The following is a 20,904-nucleotide window of genomic DNA, read 5'->3' on the forward strand; positions in this document are numbered from 1 at the left end:
ACCAACACCAGTATAAACAACATCAACACCAGTATAAACATCAACACCAACACCAGTATAAACATCAACATCAACACCAGTATAAACATCAACACCAACACCAGTATAAACATCAACACCAACACCAGTATAAACAACATCAACATCAACACCAGTATAAACAACACCAACACCAGTATAAACAACATCAACATCAACACCAGTATAAACATCAACACCAACACCAGTATAAGCATTAATATAATATGAATGTGTGTGTGTTTGTGTCGACCTTTGGGGTGGGGTGGATGCGAGGGTCGTGTGTATAGTCAATGTTCCTCAAAACGCATGCTACCGTGCTCTGAGTACGCAAATTGGCGCATGGGAGGGTCGGAGTACGAGTCCAAATCAAAGTATGCGAAACGGAGCACGGATTGCACTTCATGAATGCGTACTGCGTACTCTGTTTGTACATATTCTGAAGCATGCATCGATGCAAGCTTCAACGGACTGAAGCATGCATCGATGCAAGCTTCAACGGAAAGCATGCACAGGTATGATGCAACCAAGTAAAGAATTACGTACAATTTATTGAAATCAATGGCGCCATTATTTGAGTTCAAGCAAAATTAAATTTACTCTGACTTTGGAATGAAATGTTGCCTATTGACATCTCATATGTTGCCTGACTATAATATTTGATCTTAATACAGTAATAAATATCCACTAGCCCATAGTAAGTCAGTAGGGTTAGCTGGCTAGCTACTACTGTTAGTTAGCCAAAGAGCCACTAATATTTGTTAGCTAGCTAGCTACAGACAAAGAATTGACATCTACCTTGCATAACATTTGTTTTAGGTCATTTTTGCCCGTTAAACTATCTGGTTAGGTACATTATTACGATTCACATATAGATAGCTGATAGTTATGAAGTAAAACGTTTGCTTTGTGTACATCTTGTTTGGTCTCTATTGTTGTCATTGTCCTGGTTGGAAGAAGGTTCAGTGAATGGGGAGGTGCAGCGTGAGGTAATACAGTAGGGGGAGGAGTCCTTCTCAAATGGAAGTTTTTATGTGTTCTCCACACTCTCGTCCTCATAAGAACGTAATCAAGAGAACGTCCTTGGAGAATGCACTCGGCGCATGAGAGTGTGAAGCACGGTAGTACGCATATTGAGAAACATCCAATGTGTGCTTGGTCAGCGTGTGTGTCTCCTTACCTTTAGGGTGGGGGGTGTGCGGGGGTCTTTGCGTTGCTGTTGCCGTGGTTTCCCGTGGCTGAAGAGCATCAGTCCGTTGGGTTCTGTCGTTCTAAAGTCAAAGGAGATTGACCCCGCCTTCTTGGCGCTCCACTTGCTCAATGCCACAAACGATTCTGGGGTGTCAAAGGTCACGGGATCGAGGGTCGCCACGCTCTCACACTTAAACGCCACTATACCGCTCACCTGATGGATGGGAAAGTTTGTTAACTCAGTTTGTTCCTCTCAATGATTTATTCTTTATTTAGTATGTTACTTATTTTCTTCAGGCACCTGTTGTCAAATCGAATCAAATCAAATGTTTAAAATGCCACACATCAAATTGAAACAATAAAATAAAGTGAAACACTGAGTAATAGGGATGTGTTGCTATGGACTACTTAAGGGTTAGGATGCGATTTGAGACCAGCCAATAAGAAACGATGGTGTATATTACCTTCATCTTAGCATCTCCCTGCTTAGCCAGCCGAGACAGCTCCAACCGTACATCATTGTTCTTATACACCACCTAGAGGTCAGGGTTGAGGGGTCAGGGCAGGGGTCAGGGAAAGAGGTTATTAAGGTTGGGAGCAAGAGTGCAAATGAATAGTCTTGTATCTCCACTCTCCTTGTCTCCTCTCCTTCAGTCACAGAAGAAAGCAAAGCCTCAGTTATCACTGTCATGTTGCTTCCACCAAACCTGTGTTTCAATACCAGTCTAGATGAAGGAGAGGAGATGAGGGGAAATGAGGTGAGGAGAGGAAGAGAGGACATGAGGAGAGGACAAGAGGAGAGGAAGAACTAATGAGATGCAGCCTTTTATGTGTGTATGTGTGTGTGTGTACGTGCATAAGTTTGTGTGTTGGTGCGCATTAAATATTGTACAGGGCTGATGATCAGTCATGCGAGTGTATTCCGTCGTACATCTTAATTATTTCCCATGGATTAGCATATGATCACATTAGATATGTAAATGACAGCAGCATGCCTACAACACCATCAGTCCCAATCAACTGCACGCACATGAGCGAACGCACGCACGCACACACACACACACTACTAATGATATCACCGTTGGCAAATCATCTGTCTGTTTGTTTGTGTGTGTCTGTGTCTGTGTCTGTGTGTGTGTGTGTGTGTGTGTGTGTGTGTGTGTGTGTGTGTGTGTGTGTGTGTGTGTGTGTGTGTGTGTGTGTGTGTGTGTGTGTGTGTGTGTGTGTGCCGTTGGCACATTCGGAGCAGAGCGGATGGATAGAGGGTCTCGGTGGCAGAGCCAATTAGCATGTTAGCGCTTAGCGCTGCGTCTGCTACCTCAGCAACACTCATCACTGATTCTCTCTGATACTGAAGCCTGCAGAGGGAGAGTGGGTGCGTGTGCCACTGCCAAATGTGTGTGTGTATCTCTCTGTGTGTCTTATTACCGTATTTACTGTATGAGATGTGTGTGCATCTCTCTGTGTGTCTTATTACCGTATATACTGTATGAGATGTGTGTGTATCTCTCTGTGTGTCTTATTACCGTATATACTGTATGAGATGTGTGTGCATCTCTCTGTGTACATTATTACCGTATTTACTGTATGAGATGTGTGTGTCTCTGTGTACATTATTACCGTATATACTGTATGAGATGTGTGTGTCTCTGTGTGTACATTATTACCGTATATACTGTATGAGATGTGTGTGCATCTCTCTGTGTACATTATTACCGTATTTACTGTATGAGATGTGTGTGTATCTCTCTGTGTGTCTTATTACCGTATATACTGTATGAGATGTGTGTGCATCTCTCTGTGTACATTATTACCGTATTTACTGTATGAGATGTGTGTGTCTCTGTGTGTACATTATTACCGTATATACTGTATGAGATGTGTGTGCATCTCCCTGTGTACATTATTACCGTATATACTGTATGAGATGTGTGTGTATCTGTATACATTATTACTGTATATACTGTATGAGATGTGTGTGTATCTGTGTACATTATTACCGTATATACTGTATGAGATGTGTGTGTATCTGTGTATATTATTACCATCATACACTGTATGAGATCATGATCCTGTGGATAAACCTGTAGGCCTAGCTCTGTATGCGACTGTGATGTGCGCATATGTAGACGTGTGTATGCATGTGTGCATAATGTATAGATGAGTACGAGTGGGTTAGTGTGTGTGTGTGTGTGTGTGTGTGTGTGTACACCCCACCTCTTTAAGGCAGCCCATGAAGTTGTTGCTAACAGGAGATCCAGGGAGGTCAGCAGTACTGGGACTTCCACCCACGTAGAAGAAATCGTCTGAGCCCAACATGGTGTAGTCTTCCTGGGTGTAGCCCGTAGTGGTCAAGATGCCGTCCACAGAGATGGTCACCTATGCAACAAAGCACAGGGAAAGGGCACGCTATACTCACACCAAACGCAGCGCTACGCGCTAGCCTGCCAAATTAGTCTGCCCCCTTACTGACTTGGTAGGGTTCTGGGGAGGTGGTCTGGTCTTGGCTGTGGTTGGTTGGTCAGTTGATTGGATTGATTGGTCAGTTGTATTGGACTGGTCTGTGATTTGATTGGTCTATCTGTTGTTTGGTTTGTGTGATTTGATTTGTCTTACTGTGTTTTTCTGTTATTTCAATTGGTCTAGCGTGTTTGGACCTGTTTCCTGTCTGTGTGATGAGGTGGTTTGGGCTTGTTAGAGTATTATGGAACCAACTCTGTTCTCAGGGCAGCAGATCTGTCCTGCAGGCAGAACAAATACAAATCTGAGTCCAAGTCTGTGTCCTTTATACTCAAGTTCGAGTCCCTTGATTGGGCTAAAGGCTGCAGTCCAACAATCTTTCAAGATAAGTTCCTAATTTAAAATATCTAGCTAATACTGAAGCTACCTAAAATGTCCTGTTGAACCACCTGATACTCTACCCTGCAACTTAGAGACTGCTACCCTACTGTATGTACATAGTCATTGAACACTGGTCACTTTAATAATGTTTACATACTGTTCCACCCACTTTACACAGTGCCTTCAGAAAGTATTCATACCCCTTGATTTAGTCCACATTTGGTTCTTTTACAGCCTGAATTCAAAATGGATTAAATAGATTTTTTCTCTCAAACAGGTTTTTAGAAATGTTGTCACATTTTTTGAAAATGAAATACATAACTATTCACATCCTTAACTATTCACATCCTTGAGTCAATACTTTGTAGAAGCACCTTTGGTGGCGATTACAGCTTTGAGTCGTCTTGGGCATGTCTGTATCAGCTTTGGATATGGCGATGATTTTCTCCCATTCTTTGGCAGTGAACAACAATTTTCAAGTCTTTCCACAGATTTTCAATGTGGAATAAGTCAAGGGGTATAAATACTTTCTCGAAGGCACTGTATGTATATACTGTATTCTAGTCATGGCTCATCCTATATAACTACTGCTGTACACACCTTTTATATTAATGTACTGTCTATAATGTCTATACACCTTCATATACATATATATTTATATTCCGGACTCTGATATTGCTCGTTCTGATACTTCTTAATTTAGTTTTTTGTTTTAAAACTTTTCTGGATGATGTGTGTATAGTTTATTTGTATATGTTGTTATTATTGCTAGGTACTACTGCACTGTTGGAGCTAGAAACACATGCCATGAGAACAACCAAAGGAATAACATTGGTTCTATAAAACGCAAACAAGCTTGATGTTGACTAGTTCATTAGCAACAATGGCTAACCCACCGAGTAGATTACAGTAGCATGTGTAGCTAGCTTTAGCATCAGTAGCTAACAAGGATTACCCTGGCTATATAGCATTAGCATAAGTACCTAACCTAGATTACCCTGGCTATATATCATTAGCATAAGTACCTAATCAGGATTACCCTGGCTATATAGCATTAGCATAAGTAGCAAACCAGGATTACCCTGGCTATATATCAATAGCATAAGTAGCTAACCAGGATTACCCTGGCTATATAGCATTAGCATAAGTAGCTAACCAGGATTACCCTGGCTATATAGCATTAGCATAAGTAGCTAACCAGGATTACCCTGGCTATATAGCATTAGCATAAGTAGCTAACCAGGATTACCCTGGCTATATAGCATTAGCATAAGTAGCTAACCAGGATTACCCTGCTATATAGCATTAGCATAAGTAGCTAACCAGGATTACCCTGGCTATATTGCATTAGCATAAGTAGCTAATCAGGTTATTCAGGCATATGTTGAGGCTCAGCAGCCACAATCTGTTAGTGTATTAGGTATTAGTTAAGATTCTGATAGTAAATGGTGTTAGTGATGTTAGTAGTGTTGAGTTTAGTGATACACATGATGCTAGTAGTGATGATAGTGTTGAGGGTTGGAGTGTGTCAGGGGTAGGGGTTGTGGGTTAGAGTGTGTGTGGGGAGTTAGTCAGATTAGCAGGTCTGAATGATGTGACACACACACTGACACACACACTGACACACACACTGACACACACAGTTAAATGGGTTAGTCATTCCACACACAAGCAGCCGGCTCTCACTGCATGCAGTCAACAGCAAGAGGAAGATAGGAAGGAGAAAACAAACAACAACAGGAGAGCCTGGGCTCAGCAGCAGGATGGACAGCATGCAGAGGAATGGAGAAAAAGAATAGGAGAAAATTAAAAAGGGGGGAGGGAGGTTGGCCTCTGTCTCTGTGTTTAATGGACAAATCAGAGAGGCAGGACCTGAAGTTGCACCATGCAGGGGGAGCGGCCAATCGCGTGCAGCTGAGGAATGAGCCAATCAGGACACGCCTAGATGTCAACAACGGGGAGATGGAGTGAACGTCGGAAAAAGGTCAAAGGAAAGGTAGAAAAAAATAGCGGGGCTAGGAGGAGGGGAGTGTTAAGCCGAGAATACCAACCGCCATCATCCTGTTCTAGTATAGTTTTAGTTGTTCTACGGCTCAGAAAATAACACAGTAACCGAAACTAGGAAAGGATTAGAGTTATATCTACCAAACAATGGAGTTTGTTTACCATAGCGTGTCCAATGCCTGAGTGCTTTGTGGAGAGGGGGAGGAAGGAGAGCAACAAGTGTGAACAGAACAACATCCGTAAAGGACAAAGAAAAGGTAGAAGGCCAGTGGAGGTTAGAGAGGTGTGGAGAAGGCTAGGAGAAGGCAACAGGTTAGTAGTATGACACATTCCATGGATGGAGGTTAGTTAGTATTACTAGCAGGTTAGTAAGTACAGTTAGTAGTTAGTGGTTGGTACACACAGGCAAACAGCAGAAGACTACAGTTAGCAGAACCATAGTGCCCCCAGCCCTGATGCTAATACACACACACACACACACACACACGCACGCACACACACACACACACACACACACACACACACACACACACACACACACACACACACACACACACACACACACACACACACACACACACACACACACACACACAGTGAGTTTAAGACAAATACACCCTCTTTCGCTCTCTTTCTCTCTCATGCACACACCCCATCTCTATAACCCCCCCTCTCTCTATAACCCCTCTCTCTATAACCCCCCCTCTCTACAACCCCCTCGTTCTATAACCCCCTCTCTGTAACCACCCTCTCTCTATAACCCCTCTCTCTATAACCCATCTCTCTATAACCCATCTCTCTATAACCCCTCTCTCTATAACCCCTCTCTCTATAACCCATCTCTCTATAACCCATCTCTCTATAACCCATCTCTCTATAACCCATCTCTCTATAACCCCTCTCTCTATAACCCCCTCTCTCTATAACCCCCTCTCTCTATAACCCCCTCTTTCTATAACCCCCTCTTTCTATAACCCCCTCTCTCTATAACCCCCTCTTTCTATAACCCCCTCTCCATCTCGCCCCTCCCCTGCCGTTGCCAGGTTACCTGTCTCAGGTTGCGTGTGACCTTGACATCGTGCCAGGAGTTATCGTTAAACTTCCCGTTAACCGGCTCCACCAGGGCCTCGAAGGCCCCGGACCCCAGGTTGATGACCAGTGACACGGCTCCGTTCTTTAAGGCCAGGTTGACGTAGTCGGCTGATTTGCCCGTGTGGAGCATTAGGCCGTTCCTCTGCAGGGTCTTAAAGCTCAGGGTGATCTCATCACTAGAGGACTGGATGGGGCTGGGAGACAGGTCATAGCAGAAATACTCTGACCCCTTAAAGGTTGCTACGTAGTCCTCACGGGCTGGAGGGAGGGAGGGAGGTTAGATGGAAGGATGGAGGGATGGGGAGAGAAGTGGGGAGAAACAGAGACCAGTCAATGTTGTTCGTGTTTTATAATATTTATAATATAACATCATGGACATAATGTTAAATGTGTAAACAGCAATGTTGGTGTCAAATGGAAACCTAATAACCTGAGACATGTTTCTATCTTACTCTTTGTTTGCTCATCCAGTAATCTGATATGAGTTGGATGGATCATTCATGAGTGGGTTGACATTAAACCATCAGGATATGTTGTGATGCTTCGCTTTCTGATGCATTCAACAGTCATTATAAAATCTGTCATCTAGTTTAGAGAGTTTACAATGATGTGAGTGTGTGTGTGTGTGTGAGTGTGTGTGAGTGTGTGTTCTTAAGTACCTATCAGCAACCAGCCATGCCATATAATTTAGCATAATATAATCAAATGTATGCCAGTGTGTGTGCCATTATGCGTGCCAGTGTGTGTGCCATTGTGTGTGCCAGTGTGTGTGCCATTGTGTGTGCCAGTGTGTGTGCCATTGTGTGTGCCAGTGTGTGTGCCATTATGTGTGCCAGTGTGTGTGCCATTATGCGTGCCAGTGTGTGTTCCATTATGCGTGCCAGTGTGTGTGCCATTGTGTGTGCCAGTGTGTGTGCCATTATGTGTGCCAGTGTGTGTGCCATTATGCGTGCCAGTGTGTGTGCCAGTGTGTGTGCCATTATGCGTGCCAGTGTGTGTGCCAGTGTGTGTGCCAGTGTGTGTGCCATTATGTGTGCTAGTGTGTGTGCCATTATGTGTGCCAGTGTGTGTGCCATTATGCGTGCCAGTGTGTGTGCCATTGTGTGTGCCAGTGTGTGTGCCATTATGTGTGCCAGTGTGTGTGCCATTATGCGTGCCAGTGTGTGTGCCAGTGTGTGTGCCATTATGCGTGCCAGTGTGTGTGCCAGTGTGTGTGCCATTGTGTGTGCCATTATGCGTGCCATTATGCGTGCCAGTGTGTGTGCCATTGTGTGTGCCATTATGCGTGCCAGTGTGTGTGCCATTATGCGTGCCAGTGTGTGTGCCATTATGCGTGCCAGTGTGTGTGCCATTGTGTGTGCCATTATGTGTGCTAGTGTGTGTGCCATTATGTGTGCCAGTGTGTGTGCCATTATGCGTGCCAGTGTGTGTGCCATTATGCATGCCAATGTGTGCCAGTGGGTGTGCCAGGGTGTGTGCCATTATGTGTGCCAGTGTGTGTGCCATTATGTGTGCCAGTGTGTGTGCCATTATGTGTGCCATTGTGTGTTCCATTATGTGTGCCAGGGTGTGTGCCATTATGTGTGCCAGTGTGTGTGCCATTATGCATGCCAATGTGTGCCAGTGTGTGTGCCATTGTGTGTGCCAGTGTGTGTGCCATTATGTGTGCCATTGTGTGTTCCATTATGTGTGCCAGTGTGTGTGCCATTATGTGTGCCAGTGTGTGTTCCATTATGTGTGCCAGTGTGTGTGCCATTATGCGTGCCAGTGTGTGTGCCATTATGCGTGCTAGTGTGTGTGCCAGTGTGTGTGCCAGTGTGTGTGCCATTATGTGTGCCAGTGTGTGTGCCATTATGCGTGCCAGTGTTTGTGCCAGTGTGCGTGCCAGTGTGTGTGCCATTATGCGTGCCAGTGTGTGTGCCATTGTGTGTGCCATTATGCGTGCCAGTGTGTGTGCCATTGTGTGTGCCATTATGCGTGCCAGTGTGTGTGCCATTATGCGTGCCAGTGTGTGTGCCATTGTGTGCCAGTGTGTGTGCCAGTGTGTGTGCCAGTGTGTGTGCCATTATGCGTGCCAGTGTGTGTTCCATTATGCGTGCCAGTGTGTGTTCCATTATGCGTGCCAGTGTGTGTGCCAGTGTGTGTGCCATTATGCATGCCAATGTGTGCCAGTGGGTGTGCCAGTGTGTGTGCCAGTGTGTGTGCCAGTGTGTGTGCCATTATGTGTGCCAGTGTGTGTGTCAGTGTGTGTGCCAGTGTGTGTGCCAGTGTGTGTGCCATTATGTGTGCCAGTGTGTGTGCCATTGTGTGCCAGTGTGTGTGCCATTATGTGTGCCAGTGTGTGTGCCAGTGTGTGTGCCATTATGCGTGCCAGTGTGTGTCCCATTATGCGTGCCATTGTGTGTGCCAGTGTGTGTGCCATTATGCATGCCAATGTGTGCCAGTGGGTGTGCCAGTGTGTGTGCCAGTGTGTGTGCCAGTGTGTGTGCCAGTGTGTGTGTCAGTGTGTGTGCCATTATGTGTGCCAGTGCGTGTGCCATTGTGTGCCAGTGTGTGTGCCAGTGTGTGTGCCATTATGTGTGCCAGTGTGTGTGTCTGTGTGTGTGATCGTGTGTGTGCCAGTGTGTGCCAGTGTGTGTGCCAGTGTGTGTGTCTGTGTGTGTGATCGTGTGTGTGTCTGTGTGTGTGATCGTGTGTGTGCCAGTGTGTGTGTCTGTGTGTGTGATCGTGTGTGTGTCTGTGTGTGTGATCGTGTGTGTGTCTGTGAGTGTGTCTGTGTGTGTGTCTGTGTTCTGGGTGTAATTACAAGTAGTGGTACGTGGGTAAAAACACTGAGGAAGCCAAGTCAAGAAAAAGTGCACAAAGTGCACAAAGAGAATATTGCATACAAACAGTTACATGTACATGACATACAGCATGGCCAAGAAAGTTCATGTTTTCCACAGTTTACTAATCAACTACTGAGCACAGGAACACTGCCTCTGCTATTCCAGCACCATTTCAACTGAAACATGTAAACATCAAATCAACAAGGCTATATATACGTAGTTTAAAACAGTGAAAACAAACTTACAGATACCAAAAACTATTTAGTCCAATCAATGTTGATAAATATAATGTGGCTGTCCATGGTACTGATTTCTGTATGTGTGTGTGTGCGTGTGCAAGTAAAACAAAAAAGGCTTCACCCTATTTGTAGGCTAGCTGAAGGCCAATGCCATCCTCCTCTCTCTCATGTTTGCAATATGGTCGGCTCTGTCTTACAGCACGCGTTTACTTTTTGTTGTCAAAGGCTACCTAGCTAAAATGCTTGCTAGCCTGACTTCCTCGCATAGGCAACAATGACCCAGCTAAGTTAGCCTGCTAGCTAATGTGAGCCTACTAGGCTACATATTGAACGTCAATCGTCTCAGGCCAGTGGCACAACATATTGATTTACGGTTAGATCAGAATTGAAGGAAAGTTATGAAAACACAGAGAGACAAAAGATAATTTATTTGATTTCTTTTTTTTATTGGTCAAATATTTGGTCAAACAGCCTGGCTTCCCTCTGCATCCACGAATACACGCCACTGGTAATTACCTCCCTCACAGCATGCGAGTGTGAGTGTGTGTACATTTATGTGTATTTGTGTCAGGAAAGCTATTACCAACTCAGAGCCTGCGGTGAGTCTTTACCGTGGAGAGGGAGAGCGAGAGGGAGAGTGTGGGCTGAGTGTGACAGGAACCAATTTCATACAATGAACACACACACCCATTCACCACCATTACATTGTAGATCTAATTTACATTCATACCATTAGATGTCAGGCAACCAGTCAGTCAGTAGATCAGACAGCAGGACATCTGTGGGCCAGTTCACCATTCTATTACATCACACACTGCAGCTGATGTAATGGCTCTTTCCTCTCCTCAGCCTCTCACATACTCATTTGTCATTTCCATGGCAACCCCGTGCAATTAGGCTACAGCTGTATGTGTGTGCGTGTCACAGGAGGTTGGTGGCTCCTTAATTGGGGAGGACGGGCACGTGGTGATGACTGGAGCGGAATTAGTGGAATGGTATCAAATACATCAACACATGGTTTCCATGCGTTTGACACCAGTCCATTTGCTCCGTTCCAGACATTATTATGAGCCACCCTCCCCTCAGCAGCCTCCACTGGTGCGTGTGTGTGCTTCTGTGAGAGAGAGTGATTGAGTGAACAGTACATTATCAGGGACAGCTGTACTAAATCAAAATGGAGGATAGAGAAACAGCAGGGTGACAACACTACCTGAGAGAGAGAGAGAGAGAGAGAGAAGCAGAGAGAGAGAGAGAGAGGGATAAGCAGAGAGAGAGAGAGAGTGAGAGGAAGAGATGGAGAGAGAAGCAGAGAGAGAGCGAGAGCGGGAGGAAGCGAGGTAGAGAGACAGAGAGGGGGAGATACCTTCTCCACCCTAGAGGAGATCAACCATTTCCAGGTCCAGGGACATATAGTACTAGTTTGTAGCGACCTACAGTAAATGCCAGAACTTGTCAAGAACCCGACACTCGTAGCACACAGGGAGACAAACACCTGGAGGTGACAGGACCCCCTCTCCAATATCCCTCCATAGACATAACTATGCCAAAACAACCAACAAAAACGGGTCCCAACTCCATATATAGTCAATGGTAGGCTTCGAGGGGACTCCTACGGTATGTACACCTATAGCACATCTCTTGACAGTAGTATTGTAGACTGCTTTATCACCGACCTCAACCTAGAGTCTCTCAGAGCATTCACAGTCAGCCCACTGACACCCCTATCAGATCACAGCAAAATCACATCTACTGGAACAGAGCAATACTCAACCATGAGGCATCAAAGCCAAACAAACTGCTGGCTTTTAAGAAATGCCATAGATGGAAGGAGGGTAGTGTAGAAACATACCACAAAAACAATTGACCAACAACAAATCCCTCCTAGAGAACTTCCTGGATAAAATGTTCCCCTGCAAAAGTGAAGGTGTTAACTGAGCAGCAGGACGCCTGAACACTGTACTTGAACTATCAGCTAACATATCACATTTCAATTCAAGCAGAAACCCTAAAAAAACTAACAACACCGAGAAATGGTTCGATGAAGAATGCAAAAACCTTTGAAAGAAATTGAGAATCCTATCCAACCAAAAACACAGAGACCCAGAAGACCTGAGTCTACGCCTTCACTATGGTGAATCACTAAAACAATACGGAAATACACTACGGAAATAGAAGGAACAGCATGACAGAAAACAACAGGTGACATCATAGCTTTCACCTGGATTCATCTGGTCAGTCTATGTCTATAGCAGGTGTTCTTAATGTTTTGTACACTCAAACCTACACATCACACATACACCATGTGTAAATGCCAACACACGCCTACGTTAAGTTATTATTAACCAAGTTACACCCTAAACCCTTTATATGTACACCCTAGCGCCTAGCCCCTAACAACTGAAACCATTCAAATATAGAGTACACACTAGCCTCTAACACTACTTAACACCTATCGTCTAGTCTGTCACCTACAGCTCTCTCTCTCGCTCGCTCTGACAATCTCTCTGATAATCTCTCCAGTTAGAGCCCAGTGTTTTGTCTTAAGCTGGATAAGATCCGTTTTATCCCAGGGCGCACAAGCACGTACACACACACAAACCCCTTAAAGCAAGTCGTTAAGAAATTATGATAAAGTCGGAAACAGCTCCGGAATGGGCATCAATAACACAACGTATTTATAATAAATGATCTGTCTACTTCAGCTGGCCTAGTTACAACTGAATTATGCTGCACCCCTTTGTGAATAAGGTCTATTGGTTGGGCACTTGACCCTTGCTAATATTGTAAATAAAATAAAATCTAAAAATATACAGTGCCTTTTGAAAGTATTCAGACCACTTGACTTTTTCCACATTTTGTTACATTGCAGCCTTATTCTAAAATTGAGTTAAAAAAAAAAATCCTCAGCAATCTACACACAATAACCCATAATGACAAAGCGAAAACAGTTTTTTAAATATTTTTTAATAATAAAATACATAAATACTTTATTTACATAAGTATTCAGACCCTTTGCTGTGAAACTCAGGTGCATCCTGGGAACTGTCACCGGAAGCTCTGGACTGGGAACTGTCCCCGGAAGCTCTGGACTGGGAACTGTCCCCGGAAGCTCTGGACTGGGAACTGTCCCCGGAAGCTCTGGACTGGGAACTGTCCCCGGAAGCTCTGGACTGGGGACTGTCGCCGGAAGCTCTGGACTGTGGAGGCGCACTGGAGGCCTGATGCGTGGGACCGGTACAGGTGGCACCGGGCTGATGACACGCACCTCAGGGCGAGTGCGGGGAAGAGGCACAGGATGTACTGGACTGTGGAGGCGCACTGGAGACCTGATGCGTGGGACCGGTACAGGTGGCACCGGGCTGATGACACGCACCTCAGGGCGAGTGCGGGGAAGAGGCACAGGATGTACTGGACTGTGGAGGCGCACTGGAGACCTGATGCGTGGGACCGGTACAGGTGGCACCGGGCTGATGACACGCACCTCAGGGCGAGTGCGGGGAAGAGGCACAGGATGTACTGGACTGTGGAGGCGCACTGGAGACCTGATGCGTGGGACCGGTACAGGTGGCACCGGGCTGATGACACGCACCTCAGGGCGAGTGCGGGGAAGAGGCACAGGATGTACTGGACTGTGGAGGCGCACTGGAGACCTGATGCGTGGGACCGGTACAGGTGACACCGGGCTGATGACACGCACCTCAGGGCGAGTGCGGGGAAGAGGCACAGGATGTACTGGACTGTGGAGGCGCACTGGAGACCTGATGCGTGGGACCGGTACAGGTGGCACCGGGCTGATGACACGCACCTCAGGGCGAGTGCGGGGAAGAGGCACAGGATGTACTGGACTGTGGAGGCGCACTGGAGACCTGATGCGTGGGACCGGTACAGGTGGCACCGGGCTGATGACACGCACCTCAGGGCGAGTGCGGGGAAGAGGCACAGGATGTACTGGACTGTGGAGGCGCACTGGAGACCTGATGCGTGGGACCGGTACAGGTGACACCGGGCTGATGACACGCACCTCAGGGCGAGTGCGGGGAAGAGGCACAGGATGTACTGGACTGTGGAGGCGCACTGGAGACCTGATGCGTGGGACCGGTACAGGTGGCACCGGGCTGATGACACGCACCTCAGGGCGAGTGCGGGGAAGAGGCACAGGATGTACTGGACTGTGGAGGCGCACTGGAGACCTGATGCGTGGGACCGGTACAGGTGGCACCGGGCTGATGACACGCACCTCAGGGCGAGTGCGGGGAAGAGGCACAGGATGTACTGGACTGTGGAGGCGCACTGGAGACCTGATGCGTGGGACCGGTACAGGTGGCACCGGGCTGATGACACGCACCTCAGGGCGAGTGCGGGGAAGAGGCACAGGATGTACTGGACTGTGGAGGCGCACTGGAGACCTGATGCGTGGGACCGGTACAGGTGGCACCGGGCTGATGACACGCACCTCAGGGCGAGTGCGGGGAAGAGGCACAGGATGTACTGGACTGTGGAGGCGCACTGGAGACCTGATGCGTGGGACCGGTACAGGTGACACCGGGCTGATGACACGCACCTCAGGGCGAGTGCGGGGAAGAGGCACAGGATGTACTGGACTGTGGAGGCGCACTGGAGACCTGATGCGTGGGACCGGTACAGGTGGCACCGGGCTGATGACACGCACCTCAGGGCGAGTGCGGGGAAGAGGCACAGGATGTACTGGACTGTGGAGGCGCACTGGAGACCTGATGCGTGGGACCGGTACAGGTGACACCGGGCTGATGACACGCACCTCAGGGCGAGTGCGGGGAAGAGGCACAGGATGTACTGGACTGTGGAGGCGCACTGGAGACCTGATGCGTGGGACCGGTACAGGTGGCACCGGGCTGATGACACGCACCTCAGGGCGAGTGCGGGGAAGAGGCACAGGATGTACTGGACTGTGGAGGCGCACTGGAGACCTGATGCGTGGGACCGGTACAGGTGGCACCGGGCTGATGACACGCACCTCAGGGCGAGTGCGGGGAAGAGGCACAGGATGTACTGGACTGTGGAGGCGCACTGGAGACCTGATGCGTGGGACCGGTACAGGTGGCACCGGGCTGATGACACGCACCTCAGGGCGAGTGCGGGGAAGAGGCACAGGATGTACTAGACTGTGGAGGCGCACTGGAGACCTGATGCGTGGGACCGGTACAGGTGGCACCGGGCTGATGACACGCACCTCAGGGCGAGTGCGGGGAAGAGGCACAGGATGTACTGGACTGTGGAGGCGCACTGGAGACCTGATGCGTGGGACCGGTACAGGTGGCACCGGGCTGATGACACGCACCTCAGGGCGAGTGCGGGGAAGAGGCACAGGATGTACTGGACTGTGGAGGCGCACTGGAGACCTGATGCGTGGGACCGGTACAGGTGACACCGGGCTGATGACACGCACCTCAGGGCGAGTGCGGGGAAGAGGCACAGGATGTACTGGACTGTGGAGGCGCACTGGAGACCTGATGCGTGGGACCGGTACAGGTGGCACCGGGCTGATGACACGCACCTCAGGGCGAGTGCGGGGAAGAGGCACAGGATGTACTGGACTGTGGAGGCGCACTGGAGACCTGATGCGTGGGACCGGTACAGGTGGCACCGGGCTGATGACACGCACCTCAGGGCGAGTGCGGGGAAGAGGCACAGGATGTACTGGACTGTGGAGGCGCACTGGAGACCTGATGCGTGGGACCGGTACAGGTGACACCGGGCTGATGACACGCACCTCAGGGCGAGTGCGGGGAAGAGGCACAGGATGTACTGGACTGTGGAGGCGCACTGGAGACCTGATGCGTGGGACCGGTACAGGTGGCACCGGGCTGATGACACGCACCTCAGGGCGAGTGCGGGGAAGAGGCACAGGATGTACTGGACTGTGGAGGCGCACTGGAGACCTGATGCGTGGGACCGGTACAGGTGGCACCGGGCTGATGACACGCACCTCAGGGCGAGTGCGGGGAAGAGGCACAGGATGTACTGGACTGTGGAGGCGCACTGGAGACCTGATGCGTGGGACCGGTACAGGTGGCACCGGGCTGATGACACGCACCTCAGGGCGAGTGCGGGGAAGAGGCACAGGATGTACTGGACTGTGGAGGCGCACTGGAGACCTGATGCGTGGGACCGGTACAGGTGGCACCGGGCTGATGACACGCACCTCAGGGCGAGTGCGGGGAAGAGGCACAGGATGTACTGGACTGTGGAGGCGCACTGGAGACCTGATGCGTGGGACCGGTACAGGTGGCACCGGGCTGATGACACGCACCTCAGGGCGAGTGCGGGGAAGAGGCACAGGATGTACTGGACTGTGGAGGCGCACTGGAGACCTGATGCGTGGGACCGGTACAGGTGGCACCGGGCTGATGACACGCACCTCAGGGCGAGTGCGGGGAAGAGGCACAGGATGTACTGGACTGTGGAGGCGCACTGGAGACCTGATGCGTGGGACCGGTACAGGTGGCACCGGGCTGATGACACGCACCTCAGGGCGAGTGCGGGGAAGAGGCACAGGATGTACTGGACTGTGGAGGCGCACTGGAGACCTGATGCGTGGGACCGGTACAGGTGACACCGGGCTGATGACACGCACCTCAGGGCGAGTGCGGGGAAGAGGCACAGGATGTACTGGACTGTGGAGGCGCACTGGAGACCTGATGCGTGGGACCGGTACAGGTGGCACCGGGCTGATGACACGCACCTCAGGGCGAGTGCGGGGAAGAGGCACAGGATGTACTGGACTGTGGAGGCGCACTGGAGACCTGATGCGTGGGACCGGTACAGGTGGCACCGGGCTGATGACACGCACCTCAGGGCGAGTGCGGGGAAGAGGCACAGGATGTACTGGACTGTGGAGGCGCACTGGAGACCTGATGCGTGGGACCGGTACAGGTGGCACCGGGCTGATGACACGCACCTCAGGGCGAGTGCGGGGAAGAGGCACAGGATGTACTGGACTGTGGAGGCGCACTGGAGACCTGATGCGTGGGACCGGTACAGGTGGCACCGGGCTGATGACACGCACCTCAGGGCGAGTGCGGGGAAGAGGCACAGGATGTACTGGACTGTGGAGGCGCACTGGAGACCTGATGCGTGGGACCGGTACAGGTGGCACCGGGCTGATGACACGCACCTCAGGGCGAGTGCGGGGAAGAGGCACAGGATATACTGGACTGTGGAGGCGCACTGGAGACCTGATGCGTGGGACCGGTACAGGTGGCACCGGGCTGATGACACGCACCTCAGGGCGAGTGCGGGGAAGAGGCACAGGATGTACTGGACTGTGGAGGCGCACTGGAGACCTGATGCGTGGGACCGGTACAGGTGACACCGGGCTGATGACACGCACCTCAGGGCGAGTGCGGGGAAGAGGCACAGGATGTACTGGACTGTGGAGGCGCACTGGAGACCTGATGCGTGGGACCGGTACAGGTGGCACCGGGCTGATGACACGCACCTCAGGGCGAGTGCGGGGAAGAGGCACAGGATGTACTGGACTGTGGAGGCGCACTGGAGACCTGATGCGTGGGACCGGTACAGGTGGCACCGGGCTGATGACACGCACCTCAGGGCGAGTGCGGGGAAGAGGCACAGGATGTACTGGACTGTGGAGGCGCACTGGAGACCTGATGCGTGGGACCGGTACAGGTGGCACCGGGCTGATGACACGCACCTCAGGGCGAGTGCGGGGAAGAGGCACAGGATGTACTGGACTGTGGAGGCGCACTGGAGACCTGATGCGTGGGACCGGTACAGGTGGCACCGGGCTGATGACACGCACCTCAGGGCGAGTGCGGGGAAGAGGCACAGGATGTACTGGACTGTGGAGGCGCACTGGAGACCTGATGCGTGGGACCGGTACAGGTGGCACCGGGCTGATGACACGCACCTCAGGGCGAGTGCGGGGAAGAGGCACAGGATGTACTGGACTGTGGAGGCGCACTGGAGACCTGATGCGTGGGACCGGTACAGGTGGCACCGGGCTGATGACACGCACCTCAGGGCGAGTGCGGGGAAGAGGCACAGGATGTACTGGACTGTGGAGGCGCACTGGAGACCTGATGCGTGGGACCGGTACAGGTGGCACCGGGCTGATGACACGCACCTCAGGGCGAGTGCGGGGAAGAGGCACAGGATGTACTGGACTGTGGAGGCGCACTGGAGACCTGATGCGTGGGACCGGTACAGGTGACACCGGGCTGATGACACGCACCTCAGGGCGAGTGCGGGGAAGAGGCACAGGATGTACTGGACTGTGGAGGCGCACTGGAGACCTGATGCGTGGGACCGGTACAGGTGGCACCGGGCTGATGACACGCACCTCAGGGCGAGTGCGGGGAAGAGGCACAGGATGTACTGGACTGTGGAGGCGCACTGGAGACCTGATGCGTGGGACCGGTACAGGTGGCACCGGGCTGATGACACGCACCTCAGGGCGAGTGCGGGGAAGAGGCACAGGATGTACTGGACTGTGGAGGCGCACTGGAGACCTGATGCGTGGGACCGGTACAGGTGGCACCGGGCTGATGACACGCACCTCAGGGCGAGTGCGGGGAAGAGGCACAGGATGTACTGGACTGTGGAGGCGCACTGGAGACCTGATGCGTGGGACCGGTACAGGTGGCACCGGGCTGATGACACGCACCTCAGGGCGAGTGCGGGGAAGAGGCACAGGATGTACTGGACTGTGGAGGCGCACTGGAGACCTGATGCGTGGGACCGGTACAGGTGGCACCGGGCTGATGACACGCACCTCAGCACACCCACTCTGCAGCGCTCTCAACGCCAGCACCTCTCTCCGGAATCTTGCGTCGAGCTCTTCACTCGACTCCTTGACTGGCTCTGGTTCACCCCTCGGCTCCGCCGACCACTATGTGTGCCCCCCCCAAATTTGTTGGGGGGGAACTGCCTCTCGGGCCTCCGTCGTGGTTGCGACTCCCAGTGTTGTCGTTGATCCTCCTTCGCTGCCTCCGCCTGCTTCCATGGCAGGGTCTTGTCTCCTGCCATAATCTATGCTTCGGCATAAGTCTCTGAAGGTCCTTGAGTGGCCCAGCAAGAGCCCGGACTTGAACCCGATGGAACATCTCTGGAGAGACCTGAAAATAGCTGTGCAGCGACGCTCCCCATCCAACCTGACAGAGCTTGAGAGGATCTGCAGAGAAGAAAGGGAGAAATTCCCCAAATACAGGTGTGCCAAGCTTGTAGAGTCATACCCAAGAAGACTCGAGGCTGTAATCGCTGCCAAAGGTGCTTCAACAAAGTACTGAGTAAAGGTTCTGAATACTTATGTAAATGTGATATTTTTGTTTTGTTTCTATAAAAAATTTGCAAACATTTATAAAAAACTGTTTTTTGCTTTGTCATTATGGGGTATTGTGATGTCATTATTGGATATTGTGATGTCATTATGGGGTATTGTGTGTAGATTGATGAGGAAAAAAAGACTATTATTTACAGTACCAGTCAAAAGTTTGGGCACACCAACTCTTTCAGGGCTTGTTCTTTATTTTTACTATTTTCTACATTGTAGATCAATAGTGAAGACATCAAAACTATGAAATAACATGTGGAATCATGTAGTAACCAAAAAGGTGTATGTGTGTCTGGTTTCTGAAATAGAGCTTGTCCTCTCTGTAACACACACACACTAGCTAACCACAACCACACACACACACACACACACACACACACACACACACACACACACACACACACACACACACACACACACACACACACACACACACACACACACACACACACACACACACTAGCCAACCACAGCCCCCCCCCCCCCCCCCCCCCACTAGCCAACCACATCCACACACACCCCTACACAAGCCAACCACAGCTATACTTGACTGACTGAGTATCCAACCCAAATCATCGGCACGTCTCAAGACTGTAAACTGGGAGCTAAATTCTAGAAATTAGATTGCGGTGGACTGGTCTCCATCAAGGTTCATGACACGAGAGTTTGTTCCTGGTACCACATCCACTACACTTCCCACACACACACACACACACACACACACACACACACACACACACACACACACACACACACACACACACACACACACACACACACACACACACACACACACACACACACACACACACACACACACACACACACACACACTGATGTCAGAGTAAGTTTGACTGGAGTAGGGACTGGCACTTTGGAGATAGACCCAACACATCTAAGGACTTAACATATCTCTCTCCCCTCGCTCTTTATCTCCCCCTCCCCTATCTCACATCCACAGACAATCACCCCCCTCCGCTTCTTCAGAGAAACTCATTTCAGATAGTCAGCTCCAGAAAGCCTCTTTACTTTGAGATGACGGCCACGTCAGCTCCCTCTGACTGCCATTACATTTCTGCATGCACACACACACACGCATGCACACAAGCATGCACATACGCACATACGCACATACGCACACACACAAACACCTCACATACATGTACAGTACACACTTAGATAAAAGGGTTCCAAAAGGGTTCTTCGGCTGTCCCCATAGGAGAACCCTTTTTGGTACCAGGTAGAACTATTTTGGTTTCCATGTAGAAAACTATGGGGAAAGTGTTCTACATGGAACCCAATAGGGTTCTACCTGGAACCAAAAGGTTCTAGATAGCACCTTTTTTTCTAAGCGTGTAGC

General features: G+C 50.2%; 1 protein-coding gene across 1 annotated transcript in view; it reads right to left on the bottom strand.

Moving 5' to 3' along the window:
• Positions 1-20,904, bottom strand: part of LOC120045353 (neurexin-1a-like) — a 79,284-nt gene that overhangs the window by 30,393 nt on the left and 27,987 nt on the right. Inside the window, exons 6-10 of the mRNA XM_038990232.1 lie at positions 7,103-7,404; positions 6,196-6,240; positions 3,427-3,588; positions 1,674-1,745; positions 1,199-1,423 (exon numbers count right to left, since the gene is read on the bottom strand). Of these exons, the coding sequence (XP_038846160.1) occupies positions 1,199-1,423; positions 1,674-1,745; positions 3,427-3,588; positions 6,196-6,240; positions 7,103-7,404 (806 nt within the window). The remainder of the gene's footprint in view (positions 1-1,198; positions 1,424-1,673; positions 1,746-3,426; positions 3,589-6,195; positions 6,241-7,102; positions 7,405-20,904) is intronic.

This window comes from Salvelinus namaycush, chromosome 4, assembly GCF_016432855.1.
Source record: "Salvelinus namaycush isolate Seneca chromosome 4, SaNama_1.0, whole genome shotgun sequence".
Lineage (NCBI taxonomy): Eukaryota > Metazoa > Chordata > Actinopteri > Salmoniformes > Salmonidae > Salvelinus > Salvelinus namaycush.